This window comes from Raphanus sativus, chromosome 6 (genome assembly GCF_000801105.2).
Source record: "Raphanus sativus cultivar WK10039 chromosome 6, ASM80110v3, whole genome shotgun sequence".
NCBI lineage: Eukaryota > Viridiplantae > Streptophyta > Magnoliopsida > Brassicales > Brassicaceae > Raphanus > Raphanus sativus.
In genome coordinates, this window is record NC_079516.1 from 28,457,367 (window position 1) to 28,485,179 (window position 27,813).

General features: G+C 38.9%; 1 protein-coding gene and 1 pseudogene across 5 annotated transcripts; one reads left to right on the plus strand and one right to left on the minus strand.

Annotated features, from left to right (window-relative positions):
- Nucleotides 1–14,548: 14,548 nt before the first annotated feature.
- Nucleotides 14,549–21,062, plus strand: LOC108825597 (uncharacterized). Of its 5 annotated transcripts, none has more exons than XM_056988639.1 (7): nt 14,549–14,737; nt 14,825–14,928; nt 15,064–15,200; nt 15,460–15,593; nt 15,724–15,854; nt 16,302–16,413; nt 19,864–21,062. In XM_056988639.1, the coding sequence occupies exons 6-7, from the start codon at nt 16,411–16,413 to the stop codon at nt 20,995–20,997; spliced, it is 1,137 nt and encodes a 378-aa protein (XP_056844619.1). In that variant the 5' UTR covers nt 14,549–14,737; nt 14,825–14,928; nt 15,064–15,200; nt 15,460–15,593; nt 15,724–15,854; nt 16,302–16,410; the 3' UTR covers nt 20,998–21,062. The 5 variants fall into 5 exon arrangements, with proteins under 5 accessions (XP_056844619.1, XP_056844618.1, XP_056844621.1 ...); XM_056988638.1 differs by having other exon boundaries at nt 15,110–15,200; nt 15,460–15,575; XM_056988641.1 differs by having other exon boundaries at nt 14,828–14,928.
- Nucleotides 16,455–27,260, minus strand: LOC108834706 (uncharacterized; annotated as a pseudogene).
- Nucleotides 27,261–27,813: the final 553 nt, after the last annotated feature.

Sequence of the window (27,813 nt, forward strand, 5' to 3'; positions counted from 1 at the left end):
TGTTGCCAAGGGAAACAAATTAAGGTTCAACACAAGCAAGTGAAAGAGATCACATCTAAGCGAGTGTTAGAATTGATCCACATGGACTTAATGGGACCGATTCAGACAGAAAGTATTGGAGGACGTAGATACATTTATGTATTGGTTGATGATTTCTCCCGGTTCACATGGGTAAGATTTCTAAGAGAAAAATCAGAAACGTTTCAAAGCTTCAAGATGTTGGCCCTTGAATTGTCCAATGAGAAGGGTAGCATCACTCAAGTACGAAGCGATCATGGAGGAGAATTTGAAAATCAAGCTTTTGATCAGTTTCTTCAGGAACAAGGAATCAGACGTCAGTTCGCAGCCCCGAGAACTCCTCAAGAGAATGGTATTGTCGAAAGAAAGAACAGGACTCTACAAGAGACGGCTAGAGCAATGATGCATTACAACAATGTGGAGACCAGATTTTGGGCTGAAGCAGTCAGTACTGCTTGCTACATAATCAACAGAGTCTATGTCAAACCAGGAACAAAGACTACGCCGTATGAAATCTGGAGGGGAAAGACACCGAACCTGAGTCATCTGCACATATTTGGATGTACTTGCTACATACTCAATGATCGTGAACATCTGGGCAAGTTCGACTCCAGAAGCGATGAGGGAGTCTTCCTTGGGTATTCCACTCAAAGTATGGCTTACAGAGTGTACAACAAAACCACTAGAACAGTAACTGATGCAGTGAATGTAGTTTTCGATGATAGAAGTAGACGTAGCTTGGATATAGTAAGTCATGATGGAAGCGAGACTGACTCTCCAGATACACGAGTGTCTAACAGCATTGACAAGTGTTCAACAAGTAAGAGAAAATCATGCACACAGCAAGTTCCAAAGAACCACTCAGCTGACGATGTAATTGGTGAACTGAACGCCGAAAGACAAACATGGAAGATTCAAATCAACTTCAAAGAGATGGTCAAACTGGCGTGCTTTATCTCACTCATTGAACCCAGAGACGTGTATGAAGCATTAGAAGATGAATTCTGGACTGAAGCATGTCATGAAGAACTTGAACAGTTTGCCAGACACGAGGTGTGGGATCTTGTGCCTAGACCCGATGGAGTGAATGTTATTGGCACCAAATGGATCTTCAAAAACAAGATAGATGAAGATGGCAATGTGTTCCGAAACAAGTCTAGACTCGTGGCTCAGGGTTACTGTCAGATATAAGGGGTTGACTTTGATGAGACGTTTGCACCAGTGGCTAGACTTGAGTCTATACGGTTGTTACTTGGTATAGCATGCAAGTTGAACATCAGGTTGTATCAGATGGATGTGAAGAGTGCCTTCCTGAATGGTCTTCTCCAGGAAGAAGTCTATGTTGCTCAGCCTAAGGGTTTTGAGGATCCAAAATTTCCTAACCATGTCTACAAGCTAAAAAGAGCCTTGTATGGCTTGAAACAAGCGCCTAGAGCTTGGTATGAACGATTGACACAGTTTTTGATCAATGCTGACTTCAAAAGAGGAAGTGTGGATCGTACTTTGTTTATCTTGGAAAAAGGTCAGGAGATGCTTATCATGCAGATATGTCGACGACATAATTTTTGGTGGAACAAATGAGGACTTGGTGAAAGAGTTTGTCCTGACTATGACAAGAGAGTTTGAAATGAGCATGGTAGGAGAACTAAATTACTTCTTGGGACTGTAGATCAAACAATTGGAAGATGGCATCTTTGTGTCTCAAAGCAGATACGCAAGAAATCTGGTTTCGAGGTTTGGAATGCACTTGTCCAAGGAAGCAAGAACTCCTATGAGCACAACCTGCAAAATGTTCAAGGATGAGAATGGAGTGAAAGTGGATGAGAAGTTGTACCGAGCAATGATTGGGAGTCTGTTGTATCTCACTGCTAGTAGACCTGATCTCAGCTATAGTGTTGGAGTGTGCGCACGGTATCAAGCAAGTCCACGCGAATCACATATGAATGCTCTCAAAAGGATCATTAAATATGTGAAGGGTACTGTAAATTTGGGCATGTATTACACAAAAGATACTAACACAAGTTTAGCTGGTTTTTGGATGCAGATTGGGCTGGGAGCTTGGATGATCGTAGAAGCACTTCGGGAGGATGTTTCTTCCTAGGGAATAACATGGTGTCATGGCACAGTAAGAAGCAGAATTGTGTATCTCTATCAACAGCTGAAGCTGAGTACATTGCTCTTGGGAGCTGTTGCACTCAGTTGCTGTGGATGAAACACATGCTGGCTGACTATGGTATGAATTCTAGTCCCCTTATGGTAAACTGTGACAATCAAAGTGCTATAAACATTTCGAAAAATCCAGTGATGCATTCGAAAACGAAACACATTGCCATTAGATACCACTTTGTTAGAGATCTGGTCGAGGCTAAGATAGTTGTGATAGAGTATGTCTCATCAGCAAGACAATTAGCAGATATTTTCACCAAAGCCCTTGATCTGAACACGTTTCTTAATTTGCGAAAGGCAATTGGTGTATGCGAAGCTTGAACAGCTTTGGCTATGAGGGTTGATCAGGTACATTAGTCATTAAGAAGATCGGATGCTTGAGAGTTTTTCATTTGTAAATTCCATAAAACCTCTTTTTGGCAAATCATGTGTAAAGAGGGCTACTCATCATGGGCTAGTAAGCAAAGATTACTTTGGGAGTTTAGACTGAGAGACATGACAGATGCTCAGCTTGAATATGGATGTTACCCCATTTATAGTTTAAGTTATGATGAGGATCTCTCGTGTTTGAGAATGAAGGACAAGCTGATTGAACATGGAAGCAGCAAATTTTATGTTTGATTTTGATCTCTGTCCTGACTTATGGGTTATAAATAGACGTGCTGGTAGAAAACGATTCCCCAAAAATGAAAAGAAAGTACAGGTTGAACAAGAAACGAAGGTAAAAGACAACAAAAGCAAAAGAAAAAGGAAAATGGAAGTGACAGGGGGAATCACTCAGTATGAAAGACACTCTCACTTGAATTTGGGTATTACCATACTTAAATTTGGGAGAGATCACTGTCTGGATTGAGCATGCCTAGTGTGAAAGACAATCTCTTTGGACTTGGGTATCACTGTACTTAGTGTCTAATGTAGATCACTGTCTGGATTGGGACTACTGAGCAAGTCTATTCTAGCTTATCTCAGTCAGAAGTAATAGTTTCGTGAATATGATGATGTGAAGACTAGTACATCATGATCGTAGTGATGAAAGCTGAGTTTGAGCCATCACGGCGAGTCATCTGGTTGATGTTTTGTTTTCAAAATCTCATAACCCTCTCAAGTGTCCCTTTATTTTTGGTGCTGCAGTGAATGATCAACTCTCCGCTAGCCATGAAAGCATACTGTAAATAATGTGTATGGTAAGGTTAAGTCAAAGTCTGCTAATGTGGCTGATCTGTTAACTGTTTGGTTTCGATGAGACTCCAACAAGTGTAAGACTGGTGGTTTAAATAAGAAATTGGATAATTCTTACATTGCTCATTGTGTCACATTTTGCTATTGTTGGACCTTTTTGTGTTAGGACTAACGGCCCGTTTGAAAAAGGCCCATGTGTTTAATGACAAGCTCTAGGTTAAATTGAGAAGAGAAGGGAGAAAAGGAGTAACACTTCTTGACGGCGCTGTCAAAAATCAATCCTCGTTTTCACCATGAGCGATGAACCTAGACCAAGAACTCGAGGGCAAACCTCAGCGGCGTTACTTCGCAAGCTAGCTCGAAATCCGCTACATCCATCACCAGAGAAGATCACTGCGTCAGAGATTGTGGATCTGGAGGAGCCGTCTTCACGCAAGTCGCGACGATCCAAATCAAGTGGGAAGTCAAAGCAGATGACTATTGATGAGATATTCACCGATCCAAGGGAGGATGGAAACTGCACGGTTGAGAATCTGAGTCAAGGGAACGACATGCAAGAACTCTCCGATGCTGAGAATCACGGAGAAACCGTGGCTGATAGTGAAGAAGATGAAACTGAGCTTATGGAGCAGGATCAAGAACAAGTCGCTGAGGATAGTGAGGAGGAAGAGACTGAGTATGCAGAGGAAGATGAACATACAGAGGAAGATGAGGAACCCTGCTTTGTCTATGAACCGTTGGAATCAAGAATTGAGAGTCTTCGATCTCAGCATCTCGCTACGGTTGCTGCAACTGCTTCACTCCGACGTTTGAAAAGACGCCATCTCAGTGATACCTTTCGATCTGCTGCTGCTTCCACTAGGTATGAACATTTGACTTCTAGAACGGTTCTGGTTCAGAAGTACTTGCCTGAAAATGATCATGAGTTGCTAGAAGCTAGGGCGATTATTGAGAAGGCTCAGTTGATGTACACGGTGTTGGATGTTCCGAGTTATATTAAGGAGGTGGTGCTAGAGTTCTATGCCAATCTCAAAAACATGATCAAGCGTGGAGGCACCACATGGGTGTATGTTCGGTCACACATGTATGAGTTCTCGCCAAGTGTGATAAACACTATCTTCAAGACTCCAAGTCAAGATGTTGACTCTCCTCGAAAGCCATGGACAAATGAGAATCTTGATGATGCAGTTGTTACTGTTACTGGTGGAAAGAAGAAGAAGTGGGGCAATCTGAGGATGCTTGATGTTACACCCACGATAAACATCTTGTTCAAATTCTGTGTGTTCAATTGGATTCCAACTGCAAACAGATCTACTCTGACCATAGATCGGCTCAAGTTCCTGCACATGATCACGGAGGGCAGACCATTTGACTTTGGAGTTATGGTGTTTGATCAGATATTTGAGTTGGGTCAGCAGGAAATCTCGGGCAAACTGCTCTTTCCGAATCTCATTCAGCATCTGTTGGATTCTCAACACTCAGTTCCTGCACGTGATGGTGACTCTGTTCCTCAGGATCCTGGGAAGATGGTCTTGGATAAGAAGCAAGGTGTTGCAAAGAAGCCACCAGGGACTGGGACTTCAAGTCGTCATTCACTAACCAAGAACTTGGGGCGAGTGTATCGAATGGTTGACACAATCATTTCCAGAGCGGCTCGTAAGTGTGACCTCTCCCTATGCTAATATCATTTGTCTTGATATATGTACTGTGAATTTTTTGAGTGTCTATGCACCAAGCAGAGGCAGCATATGGAGATTTGTCCAATCTAGGTGACAGCAGTGGTGACGAGGACGGTGACGATGCTGGAAGTGGAAGTCAGAGTGATGAGTTCTAGGCTGGGGTTCAGACGTGGGGGAGTTTTAGTGGTGCATGTATCCAGGGGGAGAATCTAAGGGGAGTTGGTTTTTAGGTCTTCAGTTGTGTAGGTTTTTGAACTTCGGTTATGTTCTAATGCACTTCGGTTATGTACTAAAACTCTTCTTGTTATTATGCAATGCTATTTCAGTCACTCTGAAATTTCTATTGGTCTCTGTAGATGTGCTGTTTGTGTTGTGTTTGTGGTAGTTCTTGTGGTTGGTTGATTGCAGGTGATTGGTGATCACAGACACTAAAAAAGGAGGAGATTGTTGAGTCGTGAAAACGGTCGAAGTGTTCAGCCGAAACAATGATTGAGCAAGTATGCGTTTATGGCGGGAGTCATTTGATAACTCGAGATGACGTGGCATTAGGAAGAGTTATTGTGAGAGGATACACATCAAGTCGAGATATTCTCGGTGTAGAGTATTAGATTGATAGTTATCTTGTAACAAGATTAGATTGTCCAAGTATATAATGGACGAGTCTGAGTCTTGATTAGGTTAAGCGTTTTGTGATAAAAGTGTTGTGACGGCAAGAGAAAGATTGAGTCGATCTTATTTCTTGTGCGATTTAGAAGTTGTTCAGTGTTGATTCACAGGTTGTTAAGTCAAGTAAAGCTGATTAAACAGATTAGGTGTAATTTGTTTAAAGAACTTTTAATAAAGGATTTGTTTTGAAGTTCGGTTTCCATATATCTGTGCTCAAGGTTTTTCACATTTGTGGATTATGAACATCCCATATTCTCAACTTATAAACTCCAGAATGCAGCACTTTCCAATAAACAACTGACTCCACACTCCCTTTTCTGAACCGTAACGACAATAAGTGCATTCGTATGAAACTCGAAATCTTTGTGATCCCTATATCTTCGGGACTCTGCAAAATCTCCTTAGTGAAAATTATTGTGATATTGGAAGAGGATCCAAATATTCTCATCAACGCCGTAGGAGCTAATATTGACCACAAAATCATAGCCTCTCCGCCATAGAACACATAAACCAGGAAGGAGCCAAGTGGAGACAGCAACCGTCGCGGAAAATAAACATCATATGTAACAGTTATGACTGCCGCATGATTCTTTTTGATAAGATTCATTGAGAAACTATCACTACTCTCGTTGATGTTCCAGTTTACCATTATCACGTTCTTCCAACACGCAATAGAGGTTGTGTTTCTCTCGAGGAATACGTCCACGTAAGTATGACTTTCACCGGCTTGTAAGGATTGCCCACTGACAAATGTCACCATATAGAGTTTCTTATGACCTTTGACAAGGATTGACGCTAAGAACACCTTGTTAAGGATGAACGTGCTTTCTAAAGACTGATGATGGAGGATCTCTAACCCAACAGAGATTATTGTTTGCTCACTACTAGCTGCAACAGGTATGGTATAAATAGCTTCCCTCAACTTCTCGTCATTGCAATCCTCCACTTCTTCTTTTGTGACAACTCTCATGTGAGCTTGATGTAGGTTCCAGTACTGAGTACTGCTTTGTGTTTGGCGCAAAATTCTAACAAATTCTTCACAAAGCAAGTCGCCATGACGTACACAGTCTTGATGTTTCAAGAGACTTGTCTTGCAATAGAAAGTATGAACATTTGAGGCAGTAGGAAGCTCCATAGGTGGATTCATAGCAGATTCTGAAACAGCATCAGTTTTGTTGGGTTCCACAGAATTACCTCGAACAAAGACAGTCTGTGAACTTGATGGACCTCCTGGATACCAAGACCAGCTGTTGTCTTCTCTTTTCTACCCAAACGTAAAATCTTGTCTAAAGTTTTGGATCCAGTGTTTAGCATCCGTATATTCCTGCGTATTTCACTCAACTCATGCTCCATAGTTCGGTTTTTCTTTTGTTCCAACAGAAGAGCCTCTTGAAGTGTAGTAATCATTGCATTCAATAAATATGTATCCATTTGTTCAGCTTCACGACCTTGACGTCGAACACGATCTGGTGGCTCATGATTGATTTGTCGGGTAGAATTTTTTTTACACACACCATAATTGATATGGTCCCTCTGCAAATCCACAAGAGTATTGTAGTCACTCTGTTCGTAAACTTGAACATGTTCTGGTTTTAGATCGTCAATGTGATATTCTCCGTTGTTGGCCATAATTCTCCTCAAAAAGATATTCTCGTCCCAGCCACCTATTGCAAGCATCGTTTGAAAGGCAGGAGATCTATCCTTGGGACTTAAATCGCCTATAACTCCATGACTTGTTGCAAAGTCATCATGAGAGAACGTTGGAGTTACGGGAGCAAAAACTGTGTCAATATAATTTAGGTTTTCATCATCAAATTTTTCTACTATGATGATGCCGCCATCAAACCAGTGGTCGAACCAGAGGTCAACCAACCTGCCCAAACCGGCCACTTTGGAGGTACCAGCGACAGAGGTCCAGTCCCAGGCGAATATCTCAATAACCAGAGGGTATTTTGTCATGAATCCAATTTTCTTAGAAGGCCAACTCATGCAGGATTCACTGAGGCTTGGAATTACAAGAAAATCTTCACGGAGGAAGAAGTTATGAATTTTACAAACTTGAGGTTCTCCAGCCAATCCAGTTGCGAGTATCAGGCTTTAGAAGTGGATTTCAGTCCAAACACGAGGCGTCCTTCTCCATAATTAATCATGGGCTTCAAGAGGGATTTGTCAGCTATTCAGGAAGTCCAGAATCAGGCGAATTGGTCAAGGGAAAACCAAGATACAATCAATTTCCCAAAACCGGTGAAACCGACATCAATTTGGGAAAATTGCCAACCAATTCGATTTGGTCCAAACCAGACTTATCTATGGAAGCCAGGAGATCATCTTAACCATCCATAAGGCATCCAAGACGTCCTAAGCTGCACCAGCACCCAGGAGATCATGAGGATCTTCATTTGCACAAACCTTCCATTTTTGGCAGCATGAACACTAAATGCCTTAAATGAGTTTCTACTGATTTTTACTCAAGACCAATGGCCATATTTTTCATAATGGCAACTCAGATACATCTCAGGAAGACTCCTTGACCGTGGATACATCCAGAAGCTGTCCAGATACAAGATCAGATCAAGTTTCCCCTTTGAAGAGAGCATAAATCAAGCTAAAGGCTATTTCTTTGGAGCCATCAAAGCCTTTGCTTCCAAGAGTTTTATTTCGATTTTATTTGTTTTCTTTAGTCAATTTTAGACTGTTAGAATGTCCCAAGGTCGAGCCTATATAAGCTCATCTAGTTTGTCTTTGTAAAACACCCATCTTTCATATGAATTATTCAGTTTTCTAGTTTTCTTAAAACTATTGTTTCAAGTCTTTAGAGTTTGTGAGAATCAGCTCCAGAGAACCTTGACTTATCAAGACTCATTTCCATAGTGTCTTGTGGCGTCCTCAATCCACTCTTCTTTCCATCCCATTCATTTGCAAGCTTGAGAGAGTTACACAACCAGCAAGCAAAGAACCATCTCAATCCACTTCAATCATCAACTGATTAGGCTGAGAGTGATACACATCCAGCAGCCTAATTTCATCCTATCCCTTGTTTATTTACTCTGATTTATTCTTCATATCATTAGCATCTCATTCATATTTCATTTGTTTTTGTTTTGCTTTTTAAAAACTCATAAAAATCTATCTTCTTTGTTTTCAGGTTGAACCTCAGTTCATCAATTCATATAGTCTGATTTCCAGGCTGTATCATTTGGTATCAGAGCCCAAGCTCCTGACTAAGGTGATATCTATCCTTGCATTTCATATTTGCTTGCATTTGTTTTGTCTTTATAAATCAAAAAGCCATAAAAACAGTTTCTGCATTTTTTTGTATTCTTGTTGCATTCAAAAAAAAAATTTATAAAAAGAGGAAGACAAGTTTAATTTCGTGTAGATCATCTAGGATTCAAATTATATTCATTAGCTTGTTTGCATTCATTTCCCAGCTCCACTTGCCATACTTATATTTTGTGCATTCATTTCAAAAAAAAAGGAAAAAAAATCTGCATTTTGCAATTTTTGATTCTTGCATTGAAAAGTTCTAAAAAAAAAGAGCATGTCATTTCAATTTCGTGCATATCATAATTGTTTCATCATTTTGATATTTGCATTCATATAAAAAAATTGTTTGCATTCATTAGTTCCCATAAAAGAAAATCCCATAAAAAAATTTTGAATTTGATCCTTTTCATTTGCATTCATAAATTCAAAAGCCAAAAGAAATCATCCTAGTTATTGTTTCATACCATTTCTACTTGTCCATTTCGTGATTGCATCAGAAAAGAAAAAAAAAGTTTTTATTGCATCTTAGTTTATTTCATTTTGGTTCATTGTTTGCATAATTCTCGGTTTAGTGTAAATTGCATTTTGCATTTGATTTATTTTGGTTAGACCAAAGCTTTCCATACCTTCACTTGATCTTTGAGATTGTTTTCAGGGAGCAAGGTAGAGGAGAGACACGGCCAAAACCAAAGGGCCAAGCTGAGCCAAGAGTTGACAGCTTTGCAAGAGGTCAATGATCGGATTGCTAAGTTGAGGAAAAGAACTAAGGCACAAGGCCAACGTCCACAGCCAGGAGAAAGAAGATTTGGAGATGCACCAGAGACTGTCTATGTCGATCCCAAGCCACCAGATCCTTCAAGGATCAATAAAAATCCAAATTCTAAAACCCCCAAACTTAATGTTGTTAATTCTCATTTTGATTATAACTCTTTTGCTAATAAAGTTGAACTCTTTAAATTTTCAGGAAAAAGAGGTTATCTTAGATGAGAGAGGAACCTTGATGAATGGTTTCACTACAAAAACATCTTGAAGGAAGAAAGGCTAGCTTATGCCATTGATCATCTAAAAGGAGATGCCTTTAAATGGTGGGTTCAAGAAGTAGATGATAGATGGTTTTACAAGGAGCCAACTATCAAAACGTGGGGAACACTTAAGAAAGCCATGAGGTATGAGTTTGCACCAGGTTATACAAGATCTCAGATCAAGGAGCAGTACCCAAGGAGGTATCCAACTCATGGTTCCCAAGAAGCAAGAGAAGCTGTCCACAAAGAGGGTCAAAGAAGCTTACCTCAACAAACCAACTTTCAGCCAAACCATGGGCACGCCATTTTCCATTGCTTAGGCCAGAAAAGTGACATCCTAAAGATCATGGAGGTGAGTAAAAACGTCAGCCAAGACACCTTGAGCAGACCCAAAGAAGAGCTAAACAAACCAGTACTTCAAGCAAAGGCTATGGTAAGTCTTATACTTGATAAATTGGTTTATATATCATCTCCCACTGGTATGAGTCACTTGTCTTTGTCCAAGGATATTAAGACAGGTCTTGAGGTCCAGAAAGACATGACCCCCACACCCTTGTTGGAATCAAGAGGTTTCCATGATTTATTTCCAAGAAAAATGGAGATTCCAAACCAAAAGAAAGAAGAGGCATCAACCCAAGGTAAGTCTTCTAACTTTAAAAATTTAAAAGATCAGACATGTTATAGATGTCATAAAAGAGGACATTTTTCTGTGACTTGCCCCACTAAGCAAGCATTGATAGAAACATCACTAGAAAAGAAAACAGATTTATCTATAAAGTGATAGTTTTATTCAATCTGATTTATTGGTTCAAAATTCTGGTATAATGCACTTGTTTTTTGCCAAGGAATTTTGATCCAGGAATAACAAAAGAAAGAGAGCCTAGAGGAAGAGATCCCACGTCCCTAGAAAGGCACACCATCAGCATTACATGTGCAAAACAGAATGAAGGAGAAGCTGGCAACAAAGAGAAAATCATACTTCAACTTTTTGATGCAATCAAAGTAAGTATGAATTTTAAATATTCTGTTTTTAAATCTTCAACCACAGATATAATGCATTTGTCTTTGCCAAGAAATTGTTTTTCAGATACAAGACAAGAAGAAGATCACACCAACCAAGATAAGAGGGTGCAAAAGAGGCAGCCATCAATTCAAAGCTGTCCAAAGAAGAATTTAATTCTTCATCATGCTGATGCACCCATGGTAAATTCGACCATATCACATTCTATTTATGAAACTCCAATATCAGATATAATTCACTTTGTCTTTGTCAAGAATGTTGAGAATTTTTCAGGTTGCAAAGAAGAAAGCTTTAAAAATATCCCACCGGATACTCTTTTATTGCTTGGAGAATCAGTCCCAAAGATGGTCAGGACCATCAACTCCAAAAGTGTGGAGCACCGTCAGCTCCAGAAGAGAAGAAATGACAATGTCCAGACCAGAGGCGTGATCATTTCCCATCTTTTTAAAGAAGAGCCACCAGATGCACAATCCATTATCAAGCCAAAATTGTATCAAGGTAAGGTTTTAAACTCCCAAAAGAGAATGAAACCTGACTTGCTCTATTGTGGTGTATCAGGTTATCCAGTTTTGAGGTCAAACCTTCAAAAGGGGGAGGGAATGATGCGGCCATCAAACCAGTGGTCGAACCAGAGGTCAACCAACCTGCCCAAACCGGCCACTTTGGAGGTACTAGCAACAGAGGTCCAGTCCCAGGCGAATATCTCAACAACCAGAATGTATTTTGTCATGAATTCAATTGTCCTAGAAGGCCAACGCATGAAGGATACACTGAGGCTTGGAATTACAAGAAAATCTTCACGGAGGAAGAAGTTATGAATTTTTCAAACTGGAGGTTCTCCAGTCCATCCAGTTACGAGTATCAGGCTTTAGAAGTGGATTTCAGTCCAAACACGAGGCTGCCTTCTCCAGAATTAATCATGGGCTTCAAGAAGGATTTGTCAGCTATTCAGGAAGTCCATAATCAGGCGAATTGGTCAAGGGAAAACCAAGATACAATCAATTTCCCAAAACCGGTCAAACCGACATCAATTTGGGAAAATTGCCAACCAATTCGATTTGGTCCAAACCAGACTTATCTATGGAAGCCAGGAGATCATCTTAACCATCCAGAAGACATCCAAGACGTCATCAGCTGCACTAGCACCCAGGAGATCAGGAGGATCTTTATTTGCACAAACCTTCCATTTTTGGCAGCATGAACACTAAATGCCTTAAATGAGTTTCTACTGATTTTTGCTCAAGACCAACGGCCATATTCTTCATCCTGGCAACTCAGAGCATCTCAGGAAGACTCCTTGACCGTGGCTACATCCAGAAGCTGTCCAGATACAAGATCAGATCAAGTTTCCTCTTTGAAGAGAGCATAAATCAAGCTAAATGATATTTCTTTGGAGCCATCAAAACCTTTGCTTCCAAGAGTTTTATTTCGATTTTATTTGTTTCCATTAGTCAATTTTAGACTGTTAGAATGTCCTAAGGTCGAGCCTATATAAGCTCATCTAGTTTGTCTTTGTAAAACACCCATCTTTGAAAGTAATATGAATTATTCAGTTTTCTAGTTTTCTTAAAACTATTGTTTCAAGTCTTTAGAGTTTGTGAGAAGCAGCTCCAGAGCACCTTAACTTATCAAGACTCCTTTCCATAGTGTCTTGTGGCGTCCTCAATCCACCCTTCCTTCCATCCCATTCATTTGCCAAGCTTGAGAGAGTTACACAACCAGCAAGCAAAGAACCATCTCAATCCACTTCAATCATCAACTGATTAGGATGAGAGTGATACACATCCAGCAGCCTAATTTCATCATATCTCTTGTTTATTTACTCTGATTTATTCTTCATATCATTAGCATCTCATTCATATTTCATTTGTTTTTGTTTTGCTTCATAAAAACTCATAAAAATTCATAAAAATCTATCTTTTGTTTTCAGGTTGAACCTCAGTTCATCAATTCATATAGTCTGATTTCCAGGCTGTATCATATGACTGGGTTCATTTCGTCTTCTTTGAACATGTCATAGATTGGAGCAATTTCTGTAACGTCTTCATCAACCACGTCATGGGTGGAAAAACTTTCTGTATCGTCATGATCAAATACGTCAAGTTTTGGATCAAAATTTTGCTCCAAAAAAATTTCTCCTTCTTCTGTATCGGAAACGTCAAAAATTGGACCTCCAAGTTGAACAACATAAGATTTCTCATTGTCTCTTGTGTCATAACTTTTGTATCCAAGTCTTCATACTTATTAACAAAGTATGAATCGTTGTTGTTATTGTTGCGGATAGAGGGTTGACGACGAAGGCGAGACAAAGGATGATCATCCTCCTCAAATTCGTCGTTGATAGCAGCTTGGTTGTTGCGTTCATGATGAAATACCGTAGTCGCGTGCTGTGTATTCAAGGCAGCCACTGCAGCTGTAAGATCCTCGATTTGAGCTTGAAGATCTGCGACAGCTCGTCGCGTGATTCCAGTCGCTGTTGGAGGAACAACTTTCTTTAACCTCACCATTGAATCGTAGGAGCATAGCGAAACTCTGATACCAACCTGGCGCAGTGTACAAACTGTTGAACGGTCGATCGAGAAACCTTTAGGATTCTAGAGACCTGTTCTTGGATCGATCAAAGAGTTTCTTGCGATAGCTTCTTTGAGACCAACTTCTTGATAGATGAATTTAATCAAATCTCACAAGGAATAAGCAAAAGCTCTGTTTTTATTATCAAAAGTCTAATCTCTGAACAACGATAAGGAAGGCTATATATAAGCCAAAACTAAACAGCAAACCCTAAGATAAACATACTTAGAATAAAATACCTAAAACCCAAAGGATTATCATAATTAAAAAGAATTAATATAAAATAGGAAAATCCTAAGTCATAACAATAACCACGTTACTTGTCGGTCAAGCATGATGCCGCTGCATCACAAAGAGTAGTGAGACATGATATGATCCATTTACAAAGTGAAACGAACTTGAAAAAGAGGCAATGAGGAAAAAATATAAGACATAAAATCAAGCTAATGTTGTGGACCCTTGTGGTGACTTTTAATATAAGACATCACTTTTAAACATCACTAGATTTTGGACCCGCCCGTCCGGGCGGGTGAATGTTTGAAAAATTGAATTTTGTGTATTTTGTTTTGTTTGTTTAGGGTATTATTAAACAGTACTATGTTTTACAACTTATGAATCTATATTATTTTGAATATTACATTGTGTGTATTTTTATTATATGATATAAAAAAATTGTATTTTTTCTGTTAATACTATATCTAATTATGGGCCTTTTTCATAATAAAAGTTAAGGGACATGTAACCCAAAAATTGATTTTTCATGTGACATCAACTCCAAAATGGCCGAAAATATGATATTAGACCGTGATAATCAATTTGACAATGACAAAATATGATATTGGACCGTGATATGATACATGTTTGAACCATGATGAAAAATCAAAGCCCAACAGAAATTTATTCCGGGAAAAAAACAGAAAGATGTACTTAATGTTTTTTTCTTGTCGGTCAACTAACCCCTCTCTCTCCTCCTCTCTCGCTCGGATCTACTTTTGTTCTCTCTCTCTCTCTTTCATTCTATCTCTCTTATCTCTTCTCGATGTTCATCGGATTCTCATCAATCAAAACAAAAACTGTTGAATCAAGAATCAAACCAAACAGTCATTCTTTTTACGTTCAACTGGTGGAATCAATCAAGTTGATTTAAGGTTAGTTACATATTTTTATGAGATTAACGAAATTGTTTCGAAGCCCTACATATTTTTAATTTCAACAGTTTTGTCATTTGCATGCAGTAGATCCGCGCTTCAAGTTTCGTCTTATGCTTTAAAAAGTCAAAAACATGTCATTCAAAGAAGACATCAATCTGGAGCTCAAGATCTACAAGGAATGTTGAATGGTTTGTCCTTGATTCTGTATAAAACGTTTTTTTTTAATTTTATCATTTACCGTATGATTAGTGATTATCAAATTACCAGTTCGAAGTAACATTGTTTGTTCATTCTTCTTCTGCCGTTTAATGATGTTTCATTAGGCTGGTCAATCTGTATTAAGTGTGGAAAGTCTGATACTTGCATGAGGTACGGTTTTAACAGAAGCGAAGTCGGGAGTCATAAATGAGGAAGCTGGGAGTCATAACTGATGAAGTTTCAAAATTTTAAAAAATGAAAGGTATAATAACTTCTTCCTTTAGAGCAAGTTTCGCTTGATAAGTTTATTAGTCGCACCATCCTTAGCTCGGGTTTAATTGCGCAACACAATTTAAATGGATATCTGATATAGTTGGCAGTCTACTTGCACAAAAAGGTTTGCTTTAGAGAATCCGGTTAAGGATGCTGCAGTTTTTCTGTTTTGCTATTATAAAATTTTGAAGTCTGAGTCACTTGTCTAGTATCTGTTTTGCTATTGGTCTGACATATATTAGTTTTAGAGACAGAGTACTCGTTGGGGAGTAACAGAGGGACATGAGACAGAAGCGACTAAACTTATAGATCAAGAGTTTCATGTTTCAACATAGTGATGAGGAAAGGGAAGACACGATAATCAGTTAGTTCTCAGTTCTCTGTAAGTCTTCAGAGCTGTATATGATTGTTGGAAAATTATTTTTTTCTTTTATCTTTTATACAATCATAATGTCATTCTCTAAACTTCTTTTAATATATTACATGATATTGGATGTTCTCCAATGATTTAGGGAATTCAACTGCATACGAAGACAGCAAAAAGGACTGGAAAACAGAGTACTCTCTGCGGAGTAAGAGAGGGACATGAGACAGAAGCTGAAAAGAAGAATACAACCTTCACATGACAGCAGACTTTTAAATGGTTAGTAATCACTTATATCTTTTTTAATTTTGAATTGAATAATCACTTATATCTCTTAATAATTTGATAGGTGTTTTGAATTTAAGATAGTCGGTTAGTAGTTTATTTCCTGAGAAACACTGCCTTAAGTTAAAGTTTGATACAAATTGTACTTGCATTAGTTAAGCTATGATAATAGTTTGATGTTACTTGCATTTGATGTTACTGATTGTCTTAGATAAAAATAGTTTCTGTTATAAACTGTAGTAGAATTGGTAGGTTTGTCGAAAGATAAAGAATAACAATCTTAAAGGATAAAATTTTAGTCTAGATCCAACAAATGTTGATCATTGGAGAACTATTTTTAAATATTTTATACAATCATACTGTCATTCTCTAATTATTTTTTATATATTACATGATCTTGGATGTTCTCTAATGATTGAGGGAATTCAACTGCATATGAAGACAGCAAAAGGGACTGGAAAAAAGTTGACTGTCTGCGGAGTAACAGAAGGACATGAGAAAGAAGCTGCATAAAAAGAATAAGACCTTCACGTGACACCAGACTTATAAAATGGTTAGTAATCACGTATCTACTCACACTAATTTGTTAGGTGTTTCAAATTTAAGATAGTATAGAAATAGTTTATTTCCTGAGAAAAACTTAGATATTTACAGTTTGATATTGATTTCGTACTTGCATTAGTTTTAGATATTGATAATAGTTTGATGTTACTTGCATTCTATGTTACTTATAGTCTTAGATAAGAACCAATAAAAATCGTTTCTGTTATAAACTGTAGTAGAATAGGTAGGTTTGTCGAAAGATAAAGAATAACAATCTAGATCCAAATAATATTTTAGTTTAGAAAAACTTTCTGAACCAGCAAGCACACTTCCACCCGAGATAAAATGTCAACAACTGAAATCTGCAAAAAACAAAAGAATAAATGCACTCAAAATTATTATTCTTTGATGAATCTTCAACAAAATCTGAATAACATAGATAAACTTTAAAAAAAAAATTTACCTTATGAAGTCAACATTTAAAGGTTGGTGAATATTTGTTTGAAAACAACATTCGTAGTTTTTTTCTGAGGTTTGCCATCTTTGTCTAAAATCAAAATCTTCAAACCTTTTTTGGAAGTCACCCTAGAAACAGCAACATATAGCTGCCCATGTGAGAAGACTGGTCTAGGTAGGTAGAGACATACTTGAGAAAGCGATTGCCCTTGGCTTTTGTTGATTGTCATCGCAAATGCCAGAGCCAGAGGCAGTTGCCTCCTCCTCATTTTAAAAGGCAACCTGGTGTCTGATGGAGTTATCAACAATCTAGGAATATCAATAATTTTCCCAACGCTTTCTCCTGTAAGAATCCTTGCTCGAACCATAAAATCCATGAGCTCAGTGATCTGAAGTCTTGTCCCATTCATTAAACCATCAGTAGGCGCTATGTTTCTCAGTATCATAACAGGACAACCAACCTTTAGTCTAAGACAATGGTTTGGTAAACCAGGCACCTTAATCGTGTTTAGAAAATCAGGAGAAAGAGCTTCGTCGTTTACAGAACTCGTATCAGAAGGACAAATGCTATCAGCACTTGTGTAAATTTTTTCCTCACCTGAAACAGAAAACATATATTAGGAGAGAAAGAAACAAACATAAAGTAGGCATCACTTTTAGTTCTTAATGGCGATAAAATTTTACCTTGTAGCTTATCCAACATATATTCATTAACTGTATGAACATCCTCGTTAGTTGGACAAAGGATAGCTCTCTCTTGAAAGAATTTAGCCTCTTTGTTTTCATGCAATGAGCTTGAATCACCATAAATAGCTGAGCTGATAGCTTCTATAGGATCATTGAAGTCAGTTATCAAAAATTCTTCGGGGATTTCAATCTCTGCAACACCATCATTAGGTTCATTAAGTGTACCATCACCAACTTTTAATATCCACTCCGAAAACTCCTTGAGCTCGGTTGCATCTTCAATTGACAATCCGCCTTTGTGCAATCACATATTTTGGGTGAGCTTAAGAACTTTGCAGTGGTTCCAAAGATAGGATGAGTTCAATGCAGCCAACACAATCTCAGCTCTACCAGCTCCATTAATAACAGGCAAGACTTGTCTAAAATCACCTCCAAAAACAATTACCTTTCCACCAAATGGTTGTGTGTCATGCTTCCCAAGAATATCAGATAATGTTCTATCCAAAGCCTCAAAACAATGTTTGCTCATCATTGGAGCTTCATCCCAGATAATCAGTGATGATGCTTTCACTAAATTAGATTGGTCTGTTCCATGTCTCATCGTACACCTAGAAAAATCGTCTGGACTGAGTGGAATACCAAATCTGGAATGAGCTGTTCGACCGCCTTGCAACAACAAAGATGCGATGCCACTCGAAGCCACATTTAGAACAATCTCTCCTCTAGACCTGATAGATGCAGAAAGTAATTTCCAAAGGAAAGTTTTACCAGTTCCACCAAAACCACTCACAAAAAACATTCCACCATCAGCTTTACTAACAGCTCCAAGAATCTGGTCATATATTTCCCTTTGCTCCAAAGTCATCTTTGGAATATCTCTTTCAAGAGTTTCCAACAAAGAAGAACGACAGTAGCTCAGTTCGTCCACTGCCAAGACATTAGAATCACGACTACTTCTCTTTGTGATGCACCCATGGTTGAGCTAGAAAAGAGTGATGGAGCTATAGAGAGTATTGGAGCTGAACTGGAGCTAAGTAGCAGTGACACTGAAGATGAGGAAGGAGCAGCTCGGAACAAAGAAGTGACATCTCTCTCAAACCCATCTGATCAAGCCCATGATTCTTTCTCTTTTCCTCAAGGCCCAGTCACAAGATCTCAAACCAGAAGATTGAGGAATTCAATCTCGATGTTGGTTTACTCCAAACCAAACCAAATCGATGACCAAGACCAAGTCAAGCTCTTTAATCATTCAGTCTTTGGTCTTGCCTAGTTTTTCCTTTTCTTTCTCGTAAACTACAAGTCTTAGTCTTTGTTTCTTTCTTTCTCAATGTTGTTTCTTTTCTACAAATACATTGTCATCGATTTGAATAAGATCCATTCACGTTTTTAATCAAAATCTTTCTAAACTTGTGAATCCTTTGTTCATCTTTGAACATCGAACTGCTGAGGAGTTCATTCTCCAATTACAACTTGTCTTTGATCCTTACCTGAGTTCATTCTCTTGATCAAAGACTCATCTATCCATCAATCATCCATCCGCGAGTTCCCATCCACAAAACCATCTATCATCACCCTTTTACCATTCCGCAAACACCCATCAAACCATCAAACCATTGATCCAACCTTTAAAGATCAGGGAAAGTGAACCATATTACAACCAGGGTTCTATCAGGTGGTATCAGAGCAGATTGAAGGCTCGTGATCTAGGGTTTGTTTCACAAAAACTCTTTAAATTCTTCTTTCTTTTGGGAACCTCGATTGATCTCTGTTTGTCTGTGAAACTTCATTCTCTTATCTATCTATCTAATATTGCGGGGGGGGGGGGGGGGGGGCAACCAGTTAAAAAAAAAAAAAAAAAAAAAAGATCAAAGTATCTGAGAAAGCTGAAGAGAAATCCAGCTAGACTAAAGAGAAATCCAGTCTCTGGTGGTAAAGCTCCCTGCCCATTAAATCCCTTAATACTGTCTATCTCTTTCTTTAGTTGGGGTTGGGGTTTTGTTCTTTGAGGCATTGATCTTTGTTGGCTGCTGAGCTTTTGGATTCACAAGAAAACTCACCACAAAGTTGAGAGAAACACTTGAGAGAAACACTTGTGAGGCTTCGGTTATCTTCCTTGTGTACTAAGTTTTCTTGTTGAGCTTCTTATCAGGAAACCATGTCTGATGAAGATCATGAACGAGAAGAATCTCCTACTCGTAGGATTGATAAGTTACAGATGGAATCCTTGATGGCCACTTTGTTGAATGTCGTAGAAAAGAAATTTGAAACTGAAAGAAACCACTCTGCTACTAACAATGTTTTAGGCTCTTCTTCTCAGGTCAGGAAAGCTGCTAGGGAGAAAAGAAGAGGAAAACGAGTTGATACTGGAGCTGATGTTGAAGATCTTTCCTCTTCTGGTAGGAGTTCTGATGAAAACCGATCAATAAGGACCTTGTCTCAGGGCAGATCACACAGAACAGATCGTCGCAGGCCAGATGATAGTCTTGGTAACATTAAGCTCAGAGTACCAGTCTTCAGTGGTACCAGCAATCCAGACGATTACCTTGATTGGGAAAAGAAGATAGAGTTGATCTTTGAATGTCACAACTACTCAGAGTTAAAGAAGGTTAGACTTGCAGCAACTGAGTTCAATGGTTATGCTCTTCACTGGTGGGATCAGATTACTTCAACAAGAAGAAGAACCGGAGAAGCAGCAGTGTCAGGTTGGTTTGAACTCAAGACTCTCATGAGGAAAAGGTTTGTTCCAAGTCATTACCACAAGGATGTTCATCAGAAACTAAGGAGGCTCACTCAAGGAGCTAAACGCGTGGAGGATTACTACCAAGAGATGGAGACTCTCATGATCAAGGCTTCTGTTGTTGAGGATTCTAATGCAACTATGGCTCGGTTCCAAGCTGGTCTCAACAGAGAACTACAAGATCGATTGGAGCTACAGGATTATGAGGACATTTATGAGCTTCTTCACAAAGCTATCCTCATTGAGCAACAACAGAAGAGAAAGGTTAGCTCCAAGGGTTCTTACGGTAACAACTACAGAACCAGCAAGGATGACAAGAGTCTAGCTAAACCAAAGGAGGAATCTAAGACCTTTCAGCATGATGACAAAGGGAAAGCATCAACCACAAGGGCCAGAGACGTCAAGTGTTTCAAGTGTCATGGATTTGGGCATTATGCCAATGAATGTACCAACAAGAAAGTCATGCTACTCTTGGATAATGGAGATATCGTTTCTGAAGAAGAGAAAGTGGCGACATCTGAAGAAGAACAAGTGGACTATCCAGTTCATGGACAACTCCTGGTTACAAGAAGATCCCTTCAGGTCCAATCCAAACCAGAAGACATTGATCAAAGGGAGAATCTCTTTCATACTCGTTGTACTGTTTATGATAAAGTTTGTAGCTTAATCATAGATGGTGGAGTTGTACTAATGTTGCTAGTGAATCTCTTGTAGCAAAGCTTGGATTGAAAACAGGAAAGCATCCTAAACCTTACCCACTTCAATGGTTGAATGAAGGAGGCGAGTTGATGGTCACTGAACAAGTAATGGTTCCTATAACCATTGGGAGATACCAAGATGAGATAGTGTGTGACGTTCTACCTATGGATTCCAGCCACATCCTCTTAGGAAGACCCTGGCAATTTGATAAAAGAGCAATCCATGATGGTTTTACAAACCGCCATTCTTTCACCCACCGAGACAAGAAGATTGTTCTAGCTCCCTTATCTCCACAAGAAGTGCATGAGGATCAACTGCAGCTGAAACTCCGACGCCAAGAAGCCAAGAAAGAATCAATTAAATCACAAAAGATGGGGTCTAATCTTATGGCCAAAAACAGTGAGGTTAAGAAAGCTCTCTTTCTTAAACAACCTTTACTTCTCTTTGTTTTTAAAGGTGCGCTAACTGCTTCTAACCTTGCACCGGAGCTTCCGAAAGATCTTCAATTCATCTTGCAGGATTATGGTGATGTGTTCCCAGAAGATAGTCCAGCAGGTCTGCCTCCTTTCCGTGGTATTGAACACCAAATAGATCTGGGTCCAGGCGCCTCTCTTCCTAACCGGCCTGCTTATAGGACCAATCCAGGTGAGACCAAGGAGCTGCAAAGACAAGTGGATGAACTGATGGAGAAAGGACACATCCGAGAGAGCATGAGTCCATGTGCTGTGCCAGTGCTTTTAGTGCCCAAGAAAGATGGAAGCTGGCGCATGTGTGTTGACTGCAGAGCCATTAACAACATTACTGTTAAGTACAGGTATCCTATCCCTAGACTCGATGATATGTTAGATGAATTGCACGGTTCATGTGTGTTCTCTAAGATAGATTTGAAAAGTGGTTATCATCAAATTAGGATGAGGGAAGGGGATGAATGGAAAACTGCTTTCAAAACAAAACATGGGTTGTATGAGTGGCTTGTTATGCCATTTGGACTTACAAATGCACCTAGCACTTTCATGAGATTGATGAATCATGTTCTAAGAGCTTTCATAGGTCATTTTGTTGTAGTTTACTTTGATGATATCCTGATCTACAGCAAAAGTATGAATGAACATGTTAATCATTTGAAAATTGTTTTAGAAGTGCTTAGGAAGGAGTCTCTTTTTGCTAACTTCAAGAAATGTACTTTTGGAGCAGATCACCTTGTGTTTTTAGGCTTTGTTGTTACAGCTCAAGGAATCAGAGTGGATGAAGAAAAGATCAAAGCAATCCGAGAGTGGCCTATTCCTAAGAATGTGAGTGAAGTCCGGAGCTTTCATGGTTTGGCAGGTTTCTACAGAAAATTTGTAAAAGATTTCAGCACTATTGCCGCACCACTTACTGAAGTGATCAAGAAGAATGTGGGCTTTAAGTGGGAAGAAGCACAAGAGGAAGCTTTCAAAACCTTGAAAGGGAAGTTGACTGAAGCACCTTTACTTGCTTTACCTGATTTTTCTAAAACTTTTGAAATATAATGTGATGCTTCTGGTGTAGGAATTGGGGCTGTACTGATGCAGGAGAAGAGACCAATTGCTTATTTCAGTGAGAAGCTAGGAGGGGCCATGGCGAATTATCCCACCTATGACAAGGAGCTATACGCTTTGATCAGGGCCCTAGAGACTTGGCAACACTACCTTTGGCCAAAAGAATTCGTGATCCACACTGATCATGAATCACTCAAACATCTCAAAGGGCAGCACAAGCTTAACAAGAGGCACGCCAAATGGGTAGAATTCCTTGAAACTTTTCCTTATGTGATTCATTACAAACAAGGAAAAGAAAATGTGGTAGCTGATGCTTTGTCTAGGAGGTATGTTTTGCTTGCTGCCATGGAAACAAAACTGTTAGGATTTGATCAGATTAAGACTTATTATGCTGATGATCCTGATTTCAAAGTAGTGTTCAAAGATTGTGAAAAGCATGCTAGTGGGAAGTACTTTAGGTCCGATGGGTTTCTTTTCTTTGAGACTCATCTATGCTTACCTCAGTGTTCTTTGAGAGAGTTGTACCTTAGGGAGTCTCATGGAGGTGGACTAATGGGACACTTTGGCGTTGATAAGACACTCAGCACCTTGAAGGAACATTTCTACTGGCCAAGCATGAGGAAAGATGTTGAGAAACACTGCAGCTGATGCATAGTTTGCACTCAAGCTAAAGCTAAGAACCGACCTCAAGGTTTGTATACTCCTCTCCCTATTCCTGATGCACCTTGGGTAGACTTATCAATGGATTTTGTGCTTGGATTGCCTAGAACTAAGAGAGGCAGAGATTCGATTTTTGTGGTAGTAGACAGGTTTTCAAAAATGGCACATTTTATTGCTTGCAACAAGACTGATAGTGCTGTTAATGTTGCTGATCTTTTCTTTAGAGAAGTTGTGCGTTTGCATGGAATGCCTAGAACCATTGTGTCTGATAGGGATACTAAGTTCCTTAGTTATTTCTGGAAAACTCTTTGGTCTAGGTTGGGAACTAAGCTTTTGTTTTCTACTACTTGTCACCCTCAGACTGATGGACAAACTGAAGTAGTTAATAGAACTTTGTCATCTCGCTTGCGTACTGTGGTTAAGAAAAACATTAAGTCTTGGGAAGATTGTTTACCTCATGTTGAGTTTGCTTACAATCATTCAGTTCATAGAACCACTAAGCATTCTCCTTTCCAGATTGTGTGTGGTTTTAGTCCTTTGACTCCGCTGGATCTTTTGCCTTTGCCCATTAATGAACAAACTAACCTTGATGGAAAGGCCAAGGCCGAGTATGTTGTTTTTTTGCATGAGCAGGTTAAGAAGAACATTGAAGAAAGAACTAAGGCTTATGCAAAGCAAGCTAACAAAAAGAGGCGTGAGCTGATTCTAGAACCAGGAGACTTGGTGTCAATTTACTTGAGGAAAGATAGATTCCCTGCTGAAAGGAAGTCTAAACTTCTACCAAGGACAGATGGACCTTTCAAAGTGCTTGAACGGATCAACAACAATGCTTATAAGATTGATCTTGAAGGGAAGTACACTGTTAGCTCTACTTTCAATGTTTCTGATCTGATTCCTTATCATGCTGACGAGTTGGTTTCTTATGATGATCTAGATTTGAGGACAAATCCTTTTAAAGGAGGAGGGGATGATGCACCCATGGTTGAGCTAGAAAAGAGTGATGGAGCTGAAGAGAGTATTGGAGCTGAACTGGAGCTAAGTAGCAGTGACACTGAAGATGAGGAAGGAGCAGCTCGGAACAAAGAAGTGACATCTCTCTCAAACCCATCTGATCAAGCCCATGATTCTTTCTCTTTTCCTCAAGGCCCAGTCACAAGATCTCAAACCAGAAGATTGAGGAATTCAATCTCGATGTTGGTTTACTCCAAACCAAACCAAATCGATGACCAGGACCAAGTCAAGCTCTTTAATCATTCAGTCTTTGGTCTTGCCTAGTTTTTCCTTTTCTTTCTCGTAAACTACAAGTCTTAGTCTTTGTTTCTTTCTTTCTCAATGTTGTTTCTTTTCTACAAATACATTGTCATCGATTTGAATAAGATCCATTCACGTTTTTAATAAAAATCTTTCTAAACTTGTGAATCCTTTGTTCATCTTTGAACATCGAACTGCTGAGGAGTTCATTCTCCAATTGCAATTTGTCTTTGATCCTTACCTGAGTTCATTCTCTTGATCAAAGACTCATCTATCCATCAATCATCCATCCGCGAGTTCCCATCCACAAAACCATCTATCATCACCCTTTTACCATTCCGCAAACACCCATCAAACCATCAAACCATTGATCCAACCTTCAAAGATCAGGGAAAGTGAACCATATTACAACCAGGGTTCTATCACTTTGGTAATTTAGGCATACTGTTAAATCTTGCCAATGAAGTACCACTGCGCCTCAGTAGTGATTCTATCTCTAATAAAGCAAACCTTTTCTTGTCATCATCACTCAGCTGTAGACCTTGAAGGAAAAAAAAATCTTCAAAATAAATAAAAGATATGATCACAAATCGAATATTGCACATCATAAAATAAATTACTAACCTGGTCGATTGAAATATTTCCTCCTATAGTGTTCAATATCTTCAGACAATACCTCCCAAGTGCTTTTCCAGACTACCTCTGGGGAAGATAAAGTGTTACTCATAAGCATCATAACAAATACTTTACGTAGCTCACTTGCTGTACTGTCATAAGCTCTTCTCATTATATCATCAATGTACTCTTGGTCATCATCTAATAACCCACGGGCATAACATGCTTCCTTGTAGCTCGGATAGAGAACACCATCATAAGTTTTGATGTCCTCATAACTGGTCGGTCCTCGGACAACGTTCAACAGCACACGCAAGAAGTAAGCATCTTCCTGGTTACGTGGAGCATAATTAATTCTCCCTAGCTTAAATCCTCTCTTACGCCTCTTGAACTTCTTTTTACTTTTATCGTAAGTATAGAAGTTAGGAATCTGAGAAAATGTCAATGTTCTTGCAAAGGAGTCGATTTTGTTCAACTCAAACCAAGCTAGAAACATTGTATTCTCAATAAGCTTCCTGCTCACAACTGCTATCAGTTTATCTTTTCCTTTGTAAGTAATAAGTTGTTTTCCGGGGAGATGAAAACTAAGCTTCTCTACTGCAGTTGATCGATAGTGAATAGGGAATTTGAATATTCTCCAGTTTCCTTCACATGTAGAGACGTATCTGTTTGCCAAAAAAAAAAAGACAAAATAATTAGCAAAATTGCACGTCCAATATAACTTTCTTTCTAATTAAACCGTAACAGTTTAATACCTGCAATCAAAGAATTCTTTGAGTTCATCCCTTTTCTTGTCAAGTTTTTCCTTAGTAATCTCGACATCTCCTAGCTCATTTGCAACAATGTGTTCTGGTGGTTCAACGGCAACTGTAACTCGATCTTGACCTTTGTTAATGTACTTGAATAAGTACTTTATAGAGCCGGATTGGTTGCACCACTCCACGTTAATATGAGCTCTGTAAAGAAGAGATAATTTCCGGTTATAAGAAATAACATACCGATTGTCGCATTTCACCCCATTTTTCAGAACAAAGTTGTCGGACTGTTGACGCCTTCTGTAAACCGGAAATCCTTCTTTATTAATAAAGGTGTTCTCAACAAATGATTTAGGATAGGACTTAGAGCATCTCCCATTCTCCATTCATGGTGAATACTTATTCGCTGCTCCACAAGGACCATGAATCATCATGTCTTTAATGACCTCGTAAAGCTCAGGTTCTTCCTTCTTATTAGGAATCTCTGCAGAAATTATGTTGTCAATGTCATCTGTTGTAGTAGGCTTAGTCTTTTTCATGAATAAGAGAATGTGAGCATGTGGTAAACCACGCTTCTGGAACTCAATAGTGTACATAGCTGTTTCAATCAATAAAAAAAATAATTAAAACATCATTAGTTCAAAGAAATATAGATCTAGTAAAAACACATGCAAAACGCCTTGAACTTACATGAAGATGTTTCTCCCAAAATATTCTTCTTGGTTAAAGTATCCATCAATGAATCAAGCTTCATCTTGAAAATCCTACAGACAATATCTGATCTATCTTCTGCCTTCAGCTTCCTCGCTTTAACATATCTAGTGATCTCCGGCCATTTTGGATTACATGTAAAAGTGATGAAATAGTCTGGAAATCCAAAATGCTTACAAATCGCCATAGCATCCAAGTACATGTTCTTCATATATCTAGGACTCCCCACGTAAGAAGCTGGTAGGGTAAACTCCGATCCTTGGTCATTCATATCAACCTTGCCTGCATTCTCAAACTCTTTAATGGAGTCGTAACTGTCAGATCGCAAAGATGGCTGGTTCTGCCGTAGATATCTGAGGCGGTTAGACTCAATGGTTGTGAAGGCATCAACCACAAACTGCTGAAACAATCTTCTAGAATGTAGAAGGGAATGAGACTCATTCTTACGTTCATGCAGGCGAAAAGCAAAATATTGCCGCATACTTATGTTAGGCTTCTTCTGTTTTTTGGTACTTTTGGTTGCTCCCTTCTTAATACCGAGTCTGAATCCATCATCACCATAGGTAAACAATAGAGGATATTGAAGTGCAAGGTAGGAAGCATGAATCTCACTTATTCTCAGCAGTTTCCCTGACTTTTGTTGTAGAACAATATCTCGTCTGTCCATATCAAGACTAAAATCTCCAGGAATAAGGGCAGCAACTTCTGCAGCCGTGGGGGTGTTATATGTCTTTCCATCCTTTACCCTCTCACTAACAATCCTCATATGAAAAGAATCTTCAGGATTAGTGTTAAAACGATCTCTTGCTGATCTATACTTCTTGACATATGGATTCACTTCATTTAACATCTTCATCAAAACATCAATAATATCCTTCGCCCATGCTATGAGTTGATGCATCAAATGCACTCTTTGATGGTGAATGTGAGTTTGTTTTACGCAAATGGACTATATTAGTTATGTCTTTAAGTACAGAACGTGATTTTCTGCGTGGAGGAAGCGCCTTAGATTTGATAGATTTTAAGCTCTTCTGATGTAAATCCTCTGTAAAAAGAAAACATTAAGAATGCACCCAATAAGAAATGAACAAACTTACGAAATTAATATGCTCTGTGTGTAAATTTTACTTGCTAATGAGGTTAAACAACTGGTCGGCATTGGTGTGTCTTCTACCTGGTCTTTCCACGAATCCAAACCTGCAAAGATTTACACATTGAACACATTTTTATAATAAGTAGTTTGACTTAACATTTTATATAAACAGATTTATTTGTCATGAGAAATACTTACCAAGGACACATCTTCTTTTGTTTCTAGG